We start from the raw sequence: 14,196 nt of genomic DNA, 5'->3' as shown, positions 1-14,196 counted from the left end.
TGGTAGGTGTCTTGTTGCTGATCATTACGTTTGAGTGCTGGAAACAATTTGCAGAGGTCTTTCATTTCCAGTGACATCTGTGTTTCATATTCTCTTGTGTGGCTCTTTAAAATCTAGTTACCTTTGTGATATGACTCATGATATGATAAGTCACATTTAACTTTGTTTAGGGTTTGATTACTGTGTATTGATGTCTGTATCTGAAATGCATCCTGCCACAGCAGAAGGTTTATATATAGAGGAATAGAAATGTACTAAGGAAATGACAAGTCCTGTGCAGCGCCTAGGAGGAAAAGCAAGACTCAGACAAAATGGGTACTTTTCTGTATATTTATTTTGAAGAGATTTGTTAAAACATTTCTCTTTCTCCCACTCAACTGGTGTTCAACAAACTGTACACTAGCTAAGGACAGCACCCGTTGCAGATGTTGTTACTATTTTAGTATTGCTTAGATATTCTAACAGATACACTGCTCTGCGATTCTTTAAAATGGAAGTTGCAAACCTAATATAAGCATGAGATGTAAATGTGAGATATGACGGTTTACTATCAGTGTGATGTGAAGCTAATTTTACTTTAAACTGGGCTCAAGATAAAATGTATTATTCCTTCTTGTTGCAAGTGCATAGATTATATGTTAATTATCATATCATGAGTCTCAAGGCTCTGCTTTCAAAAGGAAGCTAATTATTTCATCCTGCTACATGAGGATTCACACATAATTTTGTCTGGACAGCACAGTTACCTGAACCAAACCAAGCACAATAGCTCTGTTTTGAGAGAAATGCTGTATACCTTGTTACAAGTTGATGCTGATGCTCTGGCTCTGTTTCTTTCTCAGGATGATCCTCTCACTAATCTAAACACAGCTTTTGATGTGGCTGAGAAATATCTGGATATTCCCAAGATGCTGGATGCAGAAGGTAAAGTAGAACCCAGTGGCTTTTAACTTGCTTTTTCTCAAGAAATTTCCCACTTCTTCTAGGTGGACTTGTATTGTACAAGAATTCAGTAACTTCTGAATGCTCCCTCCATCATCATGTACTAAGTGTATAGGGGAGAAGTTACAATGGAATAATAAATCACATGTTCTGCTTCCCTCTTCCTCCTGTGCCCCTCAGTCTTCTGAGTCTGGTGTGGAGATCTTAACCTGGGGTTGACACACTAGGCAGAGATGAGTAACGCCTAGCTATGTCCACTGCTGACTGAAGTGTTCCCTTTCAAGAATCAGGCTTAATACTGAGTTAAGGTATGGTGTAGGACTGCGTTCCTTTTGCTCCAGAATGTTTTTTTTTTTTCCTGGGCTCCTTCTGACATTGCTGGCAATCTTCCAATTGGGGACATGATATTAGTATTATAAACTGCTGCTTCTTGACTACTCAGAAGTGCTGGGCATGAAGATCCCTGGGTCTGCAGACCAAGGCAGAGATCTATGTTGTTCAGAGGTGCTTTTGCTACTGACTGTGATTGCTTCCCTGAGGCCACTGGGACCGCAAGGATTACTTTTCAGAGCCTTGTCAGGACCAGCTTGGCATCAGACTTTGAAGACTGTAACTCTGGAGTGCAAACAACGGCCTGAAATAGTTCACTGGTTGTTGGCTGTTTGCCTGAAGCCAGCTGGTTTCAATGGTAGAAGCTATATTTCAGGCTTGGTTTGGACAGGAGAAGCAATTAAAGGCTTTTGTTAAATAAGGGAGTGAGAGGAACAAGGGGGAAAGGTGGGGATAGGACAGCTGAACCCAGTGAACCTGTCTTTGGGTAACTAGGATGTTCATATTCTTAGGTAGTATTTCCCATCGCCAGGGATGAGTCTTGGTTTCCCTGCATTCGTCATGCTGAGGTCACAAAAAATCATGAGGTTTCTGGATTAGATTCAAGTGCTTCCTGCCATTCTGAAGGAAATAAAGCCACCTCCAAAATAAGTGGATCTAGCTTCAGATATCAGCAAAACTAGCAGTGAAGAAGAGGGCCCCTTGCAGGAGCTCGCATTGCTCTTTCCTGATCACTCTCCTCCCTCATGGAGTGGAGCTAATGTGCATTCCTCCATACCATTAATGCTGATCTCTGGAGGTGTTGAGTTTCCCCTGAAACTAATGAAAGGGCCTTTTGAAATTCAAACCATCATTGTGTTGAAATGGAGGACAGGGGCATGGAAGGGAAGGGATAAAGTATCTTTCCTGAAGAACTGCATGGAGGAATTGCAGTATAATACATCTATAAAAGCCATGTCAACCTGCTGCCAGTTTGGATTGACTCAACCCACCATTAACAGTAGTGTTCTCAGGAGAGGGAAGTGCTGTGCCACGAGACGTGCTGATATGTGGCTGCATTAGCCTGGTCAGACCCTGGAAGCAATTTTATCATGAGAGAGGGGAACCAGGAGGGTGATCCTGGCTTCTGAGAGAGACACATCTTCTGGGGAATGCTGGGAAGCCCTATGGAGTTGCTATGACAAGCATATACCCCGGCAGGCCTCCTGGACAGTTGTGGTTCTCCCTCTCCTTTGCTTTCCTCCCATCAGTTGATTATGCTCTTAACGTGAGGTTTTTTTTGACAGACATTGTTGGAACTGCCCGTCCTGACGAGAAAGCCATCATGACCTATGTTTCTAGCTTCTACCACGCCTTCTCAGGAGCCCAGAAGGTATCGCAGGATCCCAAGCTCCCTCCACAGAGCACACCTGGTGCCGTTGCTAATGTCCAAACCTTTTTTTCTTTCTCTCTCTCCTCTCTAGCTACGGGCATCTTTATTATTATGTTCTTGGTAGAGTTGGCTGTTGGTTCAAAGTGGTGCCCCAGACGTAATATGTGGGGCAAGGGAGCCAGGAGTCCCATTGCCCTGTACTCAGTGGTACTTCTAGTGGCATTTACGTATGGCACGCACACAAATCCGAGGGAGTGGGGAGCTCTACCTTCTCCATTTGCCTTCCGAACTGCTGCCCTAATGGCCGAGGACCTGCACCTCCTGTTCCCGGGAAATCGGAGCTAGGATGCTTGGTCTCACAAAGGTGGAGACCACCACAGAGATGCTCTGCTCAGCAGGACACTGCAGCCTGCCCCCACTGGAAACAATGCTGATACCTATTCACTTTTTTTTTCTTTTTCAAAGACGGAGGAACGGAGCTGACTTAGTGGTTTTATGGAGGCTTTAGTGAATACCCAAAGCTTTATCTTTTACCTTACGTATGCTGCAGGTTCTTGCACCCTTCCTTCAAGGTCTGAACCTGCTGCTTTCTCAAGTTGTGCCACGAATTCAGTCCCAGTTCACCTGGGGCTTACAAAGCATGTCTAATGAGTACGTCCATGGTGGTTTTACAAACAGAGCATTGCTTATCATGACTGAGATGCCTGGTTTTGTTCATTTGTTTCTTTTTTAACTCTTTTCTCACCCACCATGCTGGAAATCGGGCAGTTGAGTCCTTGCTGTGTCTGGCTTAGCCATTTTCCTGTTGGTAATGGAGTCTCTTAAGGAAAATATTTTGTGGGTGAAACCTTGTAAACATCTCTCGCCAAAACCAAGCAGCCGCCCGTACTTCAGTGCCGTAGGAACAGGCCGTGCGTGTTGCAGCAGAGCAGATAGAGCGTAGGAAGCGCCCTGCGTAGGAAGGCTCTGATCTCTAGCTGCTCGGCGTACAGAAAGGCCTTGAGCGCGGGCGTTCAGACCTCCAAACAGCCCATTTGCATCCTTGGGCCAGGCCCCCGGACCGCAGCTGTGAAGGTGCAGAGCCCAGATCCTCAGCTCGGGGTCCCCCTGGATGGGGAGGTGGGAGGGAGGGGTGCCGCTTTGAGCCACAAGCCAACGCTGCTAGCCACCTTCTGATCCGAATTCCCAGCTCTCCGCATGGAAATCTGTTTGGCCTGTCCTGCAATGCATGATGGGAAGTTTTCTCCCCCTCTCTCACGCCACCCATGACTGTTTTGTTTTATTCTATGTGCTGCTTCTTACTTTATCCTTTCAACCTCTTTTCCTTCTCTGCACAGATATTATAGGCACGCTAAGGCCGGATGAGAAGGCCATAATGACCTATGTCTCATGTTACTACCACGCCTTCTCAGGGGCGCAGAAGGTGAGACTTTACCGCTAACAACCCCCTCCCCGCTCCCTGCCCTGCCCACCGCTCCTCTCTAGCGAGGAACGTGCCGGAGCCCCATCCGCCCCCCGGGCGTTTGCAGGGAAGCCCAATGCATCCAGCGATGCGCTTGGATGTGCCATCTGTAGTCTTGCTGGAGAAGTGATGTAAATGTCCTTTCAAACAGACTTGAGCTGCTCCTTCCCTCCAGTTTCACACCCCAGCGGTAGAGAAAGCATTTGATAAAGCTGGCATCGAAAGACGAATGAATGTCTGCTCTGACAGAATGGTACCCTTTCAGTGACTAGTGGGCACCATCCTGGCCAGGCAATGCGCCTTCGGAAGTACCACAGTCAAACCAGCCTAGTCCAGGAAATCACAGCCTGCCCCCCTTGAGCTGCCATCCTGCCTTCCACACTCAGCCCCCCCTAGGTCAGTGGTCTTTTCCTAGGCTGAATCATCTGTGAGCTGGTTATATAGCACTTTTGTGCTCCAGCCACAAAGTCCATTCCTACCAGGCCTTGAGCTTTCCCAAACTCACATGCTTCTCCATTCCTTGCTTCTCCCTGGTCATTCTCCTCTGTTTCCCAAACCACCTGATGTTTTATTTGTCTTTCCTCTCCTTTGCCCATTTCCATAACTTCAGTCCTTCTTCCGCTGCTTCCTCTTTACTCCAAAGTCTCTTTGCCTGGCATCGGGACATTTGTCCTCAGAGGAACCAAATAGTCACAGTTCACCTTTGGGCAAACTTCCTCCAAAACAGCAATTTCCCTGCAATCCTTTGAATAGAAGAAAAAGGTCCATCCTTTCCTCCCATGCCACAACCTGGCTGGGCTGCAGCCTTTCCACAAGATCACTGCTAATTTCAGATTGTAGGCTTTGGAACAATAAAATCCGAAGTTCAAGACTGCATTCTTCATGTTACAAACAGATGTACAATCTCCCTGTTTCCCCCAGCAGCAACTTCTTTCTCTCACTAGGCCTTTTCTGTTTGAGGCACAGTCCATGTGTTGCCCAGCTTGACTCCAGGAAGAGTCCATGGCTAACTTGACTCCAGGAAGAGTCCATGGCTAACTTGACTCCAGGAAGAGTCCATGGCTAACTTGACTCCAGGAAGAGTCCATCTCTTTTGTACAAAGCAGTGCTGATGGTCGCAACGTTGATGCAGATACTGTGCTGATGCTGGTTTTCAGAGGGCAAACACAGGCAGAAGCTTCCAGGGAGCAGCTCTTTAGCTCAAGCTATTTGTTCTTTGCCCTGTTTCATATGAATTATGTGATGATGTCTTATTTCCAAAGAACTGGGAATATGTCCCACAGCAGTGCAGTAGACTTGCCTGTTTGGCATAATTTGTGCAGTCATGACTTTTCCACTAGGATCCTGCTTTGTGAATAGTTCAAAACCCTTAAGACCAGGCTGCGAGCTCTGGCCAGCTGATACTTGCCCAGGAAGACTGTAGTCTCAGAACTCATGCCAGCCCGGTGATAAGGCCTGCTGTTTGCCAGGTGCCCCTGAGGGACTGCCTCACGCTGTCTGCTTAACCCAAGGAACTCCAGATTGAGGAAACAGCAAACCACAATATGAGGAGCGTTGTGGCTTGCTGCAGGAGCAGCCATGCCCCTCGCCAAACCCTTTCTTTTCTCTCTGCGCCCATTCCACGATTTGGAAACCTGCTCAGCAGGTCCCATGCTCTCATCAGCAATTTAGGTGGATGTTAGGTCTCCTGAGATAACTGAAAACCACCTTTTACTGCCTCAGGACCTGAACCAAGTAGCTGGGGCAAGAACTAGAGATGGAGCTTCTTAGTTATTAAAGCTTCAATCCCATGTAGTCTAACTGGCTGATAGGGAAGATTAAAGATTTAATCATTTATTAATTTTTTAGCAGTCCTGATGGGCCAGCAACTCAACTGTGCCCTGGGCAGGAGGGGCACAGCTCCTTTTTGGAGCTGCCCTAGCTGTACGTCAGCCACCTGCTGAGTGACACAGATTCAAACCCCTGGGCAAATGCAAAGTGATTACTGAGTGTGAGCCCCAGCCCAGATTGTAATGTGTTGCCGCCTCGTGCACGGTTAGGTGACTTACTGTGATATCGCTCCATTTTTCATTCAGATTTTTCATTACTGCCACCAGTCCTGAAGGGGAAGTCCCATGAGCCGCTTTCTGCTTCTTTCACTCTCTTATACTGAGCCTTTGAAGGTACAGGGTCCCCAGCCTGACATGTGTGTGTAGATGGCTGCTTTTTCTTTATGCCATTTTTTTATATATATATATATATATATTTGTAGGTATACTTGCTTTGGTTGGTTTGCTTGTTTTCTAACCGCTTCTGACTTTCACACTAAATGCATGCAACTACTGGTTGGCTTAATATTTTGTAAACTTGATTTCTGGGGTGAAAATTTCTAACTAACGTTTTACCATTTTATTAAGAGATTGTGTTTGGCATACAGTATTCTGGGGTGGTCCTCTGAGGCCAGAGGACAGCAACAGGCAGGCATCTTCCCTACGTAGTGCACTATGGGAATGCCTGCCTTTATCATCCTCCTCAGCGAAGAGACCTGCATCCATGATTTCAGTCCACCAAACAGCACATGCATATCACACAGCAGTGTTGTATCGAGCAGAATGCCTTGGGCTTGCCCTCCCCACAGTCTCTGAGTGCAAGTAGTATAATGTGTCAGCACGGCGCTGCACTGAAGCCGATCAGCTCACACAGGTTCTCTGAGAATACAGATATGCAGCTTTCAGACCCCTGGATGGTGCGTATTCTCAGTGCTGCTTCATGCCTTGTGGACATCCTGACTTGTTTGGAGCCAGCGTGAGCATCCTAAATGCATCATTGCCTTTAGCAATGTGAGGAAGCCAAAATGGCTTTTTCCACTCCACTAATGAAGGTGTAGGGGGAGCTGCCTTGGCCTCATGTAAACATCTTGGTGTGCCACTCTTCTTTTACCTGAAAGTGTTTCACTGAGGTTGCTGTCACCACAGATCAGCTCATTAGCAGCAGTGTGGGAGGTATTTGTAGAGGTTACCTGAAAGCACTGGGATCCTTTTGTGCTACTTTGCTCAGAGCAAGGCAGTGTAACGCGTTGCTCATGACATTAATGGTGATAGGGGCCACAGAGCCTTTCCTGCTGGTGCAGCAGCACACTGTTGCGTAGAGCAGTCTGGAGTAGGCAAGAACCATTGGGAAGCAAGTACTAGTAGGGGAGAGAAAGCCTCTACACTTCAGCTGTTAGGATAATACAAATAATGTCATAATTGCTGACATTCAGAGGGCTTTTGTGTTTGGACAGATGTTCAACACGCATATATATATATACACACACACGTATTTAAAAACTTGGGCAGCTGGAGGACATCTATTGTCGGATACATATAAATATGCCTCCAAGAAATGGGGTCCCTCCTGCACAGCTGGCTGCTGCTGCAGTGAGCTCCTGGAGTGTAAAAAGAAAGTTAAGAGTGTGCAGGGAACTCCTCTCTTGGGACAATTGAGACAAACATTTGGCACCACCAGTTCCCTGCAGTCACTAGGCACATCATGCTACAGCTCTGGCAATGTCTTTTTGACATACTATTTGGTCCCATGTCTATAAAGTTTTCTCTGGATGTCAAAAAGCACTACATTAGAGTACAAACTTTAGTTAAAAACAGATCAAAGCTTTCTTAAATGTAACCATCGTTTGCACTTTTTACAGATTTTTTTTTTTTTTTTTAAGTGATATTGCTCTTTCTCCTGTACAGGTCCCTCTGATGTGTTTTGAATTAGTTAATACATGTGTATCTGCTGGCTGGCCCACTTTAGTGAAGGGACAGATGACTGAATATATGTTTTTACAGCTTCTTACAAATGAATAAGATTGCCAGATCCCCTGGGACCATAGCAATCCATACATCACTGTATAGCCTATGACTTTATTGCTATTCTTGCTGCCTCGCATCAGCAGCAAAAATTAGATTTTTCTCAAATGGCCTTGGAGATTGAATAAACAGATAATAAAAGGCCTTTTAAAAGTAGAAAAAGGTTGAAACTTGCCAGCTATAAGCTCAGCAAAACTTCTTTTGGCATCAGTCCCACACATAGTTTTAAGGCAGGACACAGCATTCGCAACTGATCTGTTGTAGTATTGGCGTGTGCCCTCTCCTCTTCATCTCCACTTAGCCTCTGTAAGGAGGACTACTCCATACGGGTCCTATGGGTAGCCCTAGCATCTTCCCCAGGCACCAGGGCCATAGCTGTACTGTGGTAAGAGGGTGCTGAGCAATCCCCTGACACCCATCACAGGGGCAAATCCTCCAAGGCTTTGTGGCATGGCACCCACCACGATAACGATAAAGGGAGCTGATATCCACAGATATATGCTGTGCAGGGATCAGCCTGCTGTATGTTCCCCATGCCACACACATGCATGGCACTCCAGGGCAGACTGACTGCTCCTGAGTTCATAGCTGGGATTTTTCTGATCCTTACTTTGTTCAAAATTCATGTTTTAACATGTTCAGCTCCCTGCAGGGAACAAGGTTTTTGTCCCACAATGGGAAAAAAAAAACCCTAAATAGTAACAACAGGCTTTTTTTTGGTGAGACTTGTTTTGGGAGAGTAAGCAGAAAGATAACCCAAAATGGGAAAAAAAAAAAAAAAATCCTCTTCTCAGCTGGATCATGAGACCCTGAGTACATGGTAGGTCTCATGCGGCAAGATGCTGGAGGAGGTGGCCCTGCAATGAGTGCCAGAAATACAGGGAAAGCTGAAAGACAGCTCTGCTGGGCAGAATTTAAGGTTAAAAGGAGTATCTACCACTTTATCTTCCAAACAAAATCAGGAATTTTCCAAAGTCCGGTCTATGGATTAACTCTGTTTAGGTAGTTCTTTCCTGGGATAAAAGCACATAGAGAGTCTCATCAGCTTGACACCACTCAGTTACTGGTGTTGCAGCTCTGAATGCTGGTGAGGGGAGTGGAGGTGGTGGCAGAAACCCCCTGTCTTTGTAAAGAGGCAGCCGGGGTCCCTCTGGTAGGAAGCAAACAACAGGTCCCCTCTCCTAGGAGCAGCTTCAGAAAAGGCGTAGAAATGTGGTTGTCTCACAACACATAGGGTGGGATCAGTAGAGCTGAGAATCTCTGAAGGAATGTATTCACCTGAGAAGGGAAAAATAAATTATTATAGAAGGTCAGATGGAAAGCAAAGAGGTCAGGACAGACGTTTCGAAGCGCAGACAAGTTGCTAGAGCCAAGGGTAGGAGGCTTTACCCGCAGGTACGTAGCAGGAAGCTAAGCTGCAAGCTTTGGGGTTGTTTTTTTTTTTTTTCACACTTTTCTCTTCTTCTGTTTTTCTTCTTGTCGTCAGGCGGAGACAGCAGCAAATCGTATCTGCAAGGTGCTGGCAGTCAACCAAGAAAACGAACAGCTCATGGAAGACTATGAAAAACTGGCCAGTGATGTAGGTGTCCATGGTGCTGTTGGTTTCTGGGTGGTGGTATGTGGAAAGGAATTGTGTTTAATGCTGATAGCTAATCTTGGGGAATGCTGTTGGCCCATGTTTCCCTGGAAAATTCTTTTTTTTCCCCTTCTAGCTTGAGAAAAATGAAAGATCAAACTTACCTTAAATGCAAGAGCAATCTACTTTAAAATGGAAAGCTTCCATAGAGCAGTTTTGAGTTTCTCAGTTTATTAAGAGCAGATGCAAAAATGCTAAAATTAAAGGAAATAATCAAGCTGGTTTAACTTGCATTCCTCAGGACTATACAACTTCATAACATTTTTCATACAAATTGTATGTATGTACATACATACAAGTATACTGATCTACTGCAGAAGTCAGGAATTAGATGAGAGAGAATGGAAGTTAGAGATAATTGAGGAAAGAAATATGCATTTGCTGATAGTTGGAAAGAATCTGTGTAAGATACAAGCTAGAGGCTGCTTTGGTTAATTGAGATGGCTGACAGACTGACAGCTGTGAAACTACAGAAGTGACCAAATGTGGACTGGAGTGTGTTTGTGGAAGATAAGTAGGGAAGGGAAGATGGAGAACTGAAAGGCAAACATAGCCCATAAGCCTGGCTTCAGCCTGGTCTGAAAAGCATAGGACACGACTCCACTCACACTGTAGACTGCCCATTGCATTAGCATTTTGCTGGCTCCCCAGATAGGTTTGCTAAGGAGAGCAACACTGACTTCAAGGAAGCTAGAGTGGGAAAAGTGTAGCTGGAGGCAAGAACTTGATTTCTGCTGTCAGAACCTTCTGGAGATAATATGACTTACAGCATCCTTTAGTTATGCAACAGTCCAGCAGAATTCTAAGGCTTTAGCATAATCTGAGGACATAGTTTGATCCTGATGGTGCGAAAGCTATGCCTTAAGCATGTTGGATTGGCAGTGCTGCAACAAGCAGTACTACTTAGTGTGGTAGGGAATGGGCTGCTCATTAAAAAAAAAAGTACTTCCAAAAAAGCTGGCAAACTTTTCTTTACAAGCTCTGCTGGTGGCAGAATCTTTCTGACAGCAAACAAAACTAAATGGTCCCTAATGAGGTCAGAGCAACACCTGTAGTTTTAACACAATTTTCAGTTCAAGGCTTCTCGTCATTGCTCTTTGCAGCTGTTGGAGTGGATCCGTCGCACCATCCCCTGGCTGGAGAACCGGGCCCCAGAGAACACCATGCAAGCCATGCAGCAGAAGCTGGAGGACTTCCGGGACTACCGCCGCCTGCACAAGCCCCCCAAGGTCCAAGAGAAGTGCCAACTTGAGATCAATTTCAACACCTTGCAGACCAAGCTGCGGCTCAGCAACAGGCCAGCCTTCATGCCTTCAGAAGGGAAAATGGTCTCGGTGAGTGGGGGTAACTGCTCGTATATACCCCAACCATGCCTAAAAAATGGGACTCCTTTTCTGCCCATGGGTGGGCAGAGCATGCCCACCTTCAGAGTGAGCTACTCTCTGGTAGGAACCCTACGGAATATCGTTCAGGGAGGCCATAATAAGAGAGGATCAAGCGATTATTGCTTCCCTGTATCTAAATCGGACTCAGAGGCTCTTCACAAGTTGCATGCCTTTATGAGAGATGTCTGCCTCTCATTTTTTCTAATGGAAAAATGGTTGGGTTTTGTTGAAGTTTCATGTGGGGAAGTGTTTTGAGAGGGACTCTCGTGCAGACAGGTATATCCTGACGCCGTTAGTCCTGCTTATCTTAAGTCTGCCACTTCGTCTTCCTGACCTGTCTGTACAACGCTGTGAGATTAAAAGCCCACATCCATTCCCTCCAACCAATTGGAGCCATGTAGCTCATGGAGACTAACGCTGACGTACATCTTCCCCCCCTCTCCCCCCCCCCATCTTCTAACCTGCCTTTTCTTCTCGTGCTCCTGTCTCTAGGATATAAACAATGCCTGGGGTGGTCTAGAGCAGGCTGAGAAGGGCTATGAGGAGTGGTTGTTGAATGAGATCCGGAGGCTAGAGAGGCTGGATCACCTGGCAGAGAAGTTCCGGCAGAAGGCATCTATTCATGAGTCCTGGACAGATGGTAATGCCAACCTACGTGCTTCCTATTGCCTGACATAGTGCTGTCCGTTGTGTAGGGAGGAAGAGATGGATCATGCATAGGTCCTTCCATGAGATTTTCCTCTCGAGAATGCTAGGTTCATTTTACTATTTTATTAGAAAATAACGCATGAAAATCAGCTTGATTTCTGTTCTGCTACATCATGCGGCCACATCGGCATTCCCTAACTGTTGCAAAGTGAGAACTTTGGATAGAAAAGAGCTACAGAGCAGAGGAACAGTTACCATACAGTAAATGCTACAGTTGTCATTTGCAGGACCAGCATAGCCCTGTTTGCACATACTGAGATGAGTCCAGTATAAACTGTGACAGCACTGGCTTGAGCTACACTATGTGCCTTTCTCTGTTGTTAATGGCAAACTTACACTCCGTGGTTTGAAAGTGAGGATTGTGCATCTCTAGACCGGCACGCGTGAGGGCAAGCCTCGGGCAGGGTGTCCGGAGTGGGGTAGATGCCCTTTTGAGGGCCCCAGGGACTGCCTCGGTGGTGGGGAGCTGGCTTTGGGGGCATTGAGTCCTGTCCTTCATTCCCCTGTCCTTTGGCTCCCTCCCCAGGTAAGGAAGCAATGCTGCAGCAGAAGGATTACGAAACTGCTACCCTCTCGGAGATAAAGGCCCTGCTGAAGAAACACGAGGCCTTTGAGAGCGACCTGGCTGCACACCAGGACCGTGTGGAACAGATTGCTGCTATTGCACAAGAGCTGAAGTACGGCACCCCGGCGCACGTCCCATCCTTGGGGCCAAAGAGGCTTCATCGGCTTTGCCCTCTGCCCTCTGGACAGCCATAAATCAATTCCCATACAAAAATGTTGGGAAGTCCCAGTGTTTCCAAATAGTATCTAGGATACTGCTCTCCAGTATCCGGATGCACCAGAAGAGCAGGCCAGAAAACGGATGAGTCGTGGGTGCTGATGAGGGGGCGGCAGAATTATATTCCCAAGCCAAGTTTCCATCCTCTTCCAGCTCGTTACGCTGCTGTGAACCCTTTCCTAAAGAGTCTGACCTGCTGCTGGCGCCTGCTAGGTTTCAGAGTTGTAATGCTGTCATACTTTACAGAAGGAAATAGCAGAGAATAGCAGGCTCTCAGTTTGCTCTCTCTTATCAAAAAAATCCTTATTCTAGCAGGAAGAAAATCTGCTGATGCTTGAGCCCATCGTGGCCTTTGCTGCCACCCCGGGCCCTTTGCCCCCTACTGCGCCATGGACACTCTGGTCAGCACTTGCTCCAAGGCACACTCACAGCAGCTCAGCTTTCTCCCTGCTTCCCCTGGCTTGGAAACCTTCACCTCCACTCCTTTTCCTGGAGTGACAAGTGATGCAGGTTACCAGGAGAAATGGGGTCTCCTCAGGGCGGGAGGTTGATTGCTAGGGATAGCAGACAGGTAAAGAGCTGGCCTCTGCAGCACAGGGAGAGAGATTTTGAAACCCTGCATGTTTCTTGGCAAAAACAGCCTGAACAACTTGGCTTTGATTTTGTTTCCTATTGTAAAAATATTTATATATCACACTGGCCTATCTCAAGTTAGTGTCTGGGCTAAGATCAGTACTCTTGGGCTGAAGGATTGTTTTTCTCTAAAAAATCAGGATTATTGGATCAAGATCATTATCTCCTTTAACAACACAGATTTACAGAATTGCTCCCTTGTCCACTGGCGGATTGACCTTGAAACAGGAGGAGTGTTCAAGGCAATCCTCCATGTCAGATTAAACCAAGGCTGGCTAGTCAGCAAGCATTAGCTGACCTGCCACTTCCAAAGCACACGCTACATGCCAGCCAAAGCAGCTGCAGCTCTAAGAGCAACAGGGAAGGCTGGGCCCTGAGCTGGGGGAGAGGTGATTTCTTCCAAAGTGTGGGAACAGCGGGCTCTGCCATCCTTTCAAAAGCCACCTTCCATCTCAGCAAAGAGGCCGTGCCCTGAAAAAACATAGCTGAGCTCTTTTCTGCCCCAGAGATACACTGCCAGCGAGATGGAGAAGGTCTGGAGGAAGCCGCTGAGGCTGCCCATGCCAGGCATGTTTGGGGACACAACACGTTCCACTCCCCAGCAGTAGCTGTCCAGCACGGGTGTGTTACAAGCCAGGCTTTCAGAAGCAGTTCTTTCATCTGCAGTGCTGGCTCTGCAGCAAAGTAGATCAAGGAACTGATCTGGATTAAAAACCCAGCAAAGAAAAAGTTATTTTTAGCCCAAATCAGTTTCCTGACTAGTTTACCGCAAGACTCAGCCAACAGTTGTGCCCACGCACCTCAGGAGGGCAATACAATGGTAGGAAGCAAGAAGGCTAGGGGAGGCAAGAGGAAACTGTTTAAACCTGCATTACTTAGAGAAATGCTCATCAGGTGGCCCAGGGTCACTCAGTAGCCCAGTGAGTTATTTTACTTCCTCCTTCGAGGCTGACACTTCCCAGCTTGGCTGGTCTCCCTCTGTCTGCAGGTTTCTCCCTCTTTGACCAGGTGCAACAGCACAAAGCAATACAAGACCACAAGCTTCAGCTTACCCCTGTGCTCTCCCTTCCCCAAACATACACTTACCAGCCCATCTTCCGTGAGTGCCAGCCTGTAG

General features: G+C 46.8%; 1 protein-coding gene across 7 annotated transcripts in view; it reads left to right on the top strand.

The window, feature by feature from the left end:
* Window positions 1–14,196, top strand: part of ACTN1 (actinin alpha 1) — a 92,571-nt gene that overhangs the window by 64,954 nt on the left and 13,421 nt on the right. For 4 of the 7 annotated variants that reach the window (XM_075151911.1, XM_075151910.1, XM_075151912.1 and 1 more), the window contains exons 7-12: window positions 843–924; window positions 2,559–2,644; window positions 9,423–9,515; window positions 10,676–10,906; window positions 11,450–11,597; window positions 12,192–12,342. In XM_075151911.1, coding sequence (XP_075008012.1) covers window positions 843–924; window positions 2,559–2,644; window positions 9,423–9,515; window positions 10,676–10,906; window positions 11,450–11,597; window positions 12,192–12,342 — 791 coding nt within the window. Of the gene's footprint in view, window positions 1–842; window positions 925–2,558; window positions 2,645–3,981; window positions 4,068–9,422; window positions 9,516–10,675; window positions 10,907–11,449; window positions 11,598–12,191; window positions 12,343–14,196 lie in introns of all 7 variants that reach the window. The other 3 variants (XM_075151916.1, XM_075151915.1, XM_075151914.1) reach the window with 1 other exon arrangement.

Source organism: Calonectris borealis, chromosome 5, assembly GCF_964195595.1.
Source record: "Calonectris borealis chromosome 5, bCalBor7.hap1.2, whole genome shotgun sequence".
Classification (NCBI taxonomy): domain Eukaryota; kingdom Metazoa; phylum Chordata; class Aves; order Procellariiformes; family Procellariidae; genus Calonectris; species Calonectris borealis.
The sequence above is the reverse complement of the archived record's forward strand: the minus strand, read 5'-3'. Positions and strand labels throughout refer to the sequence as shown.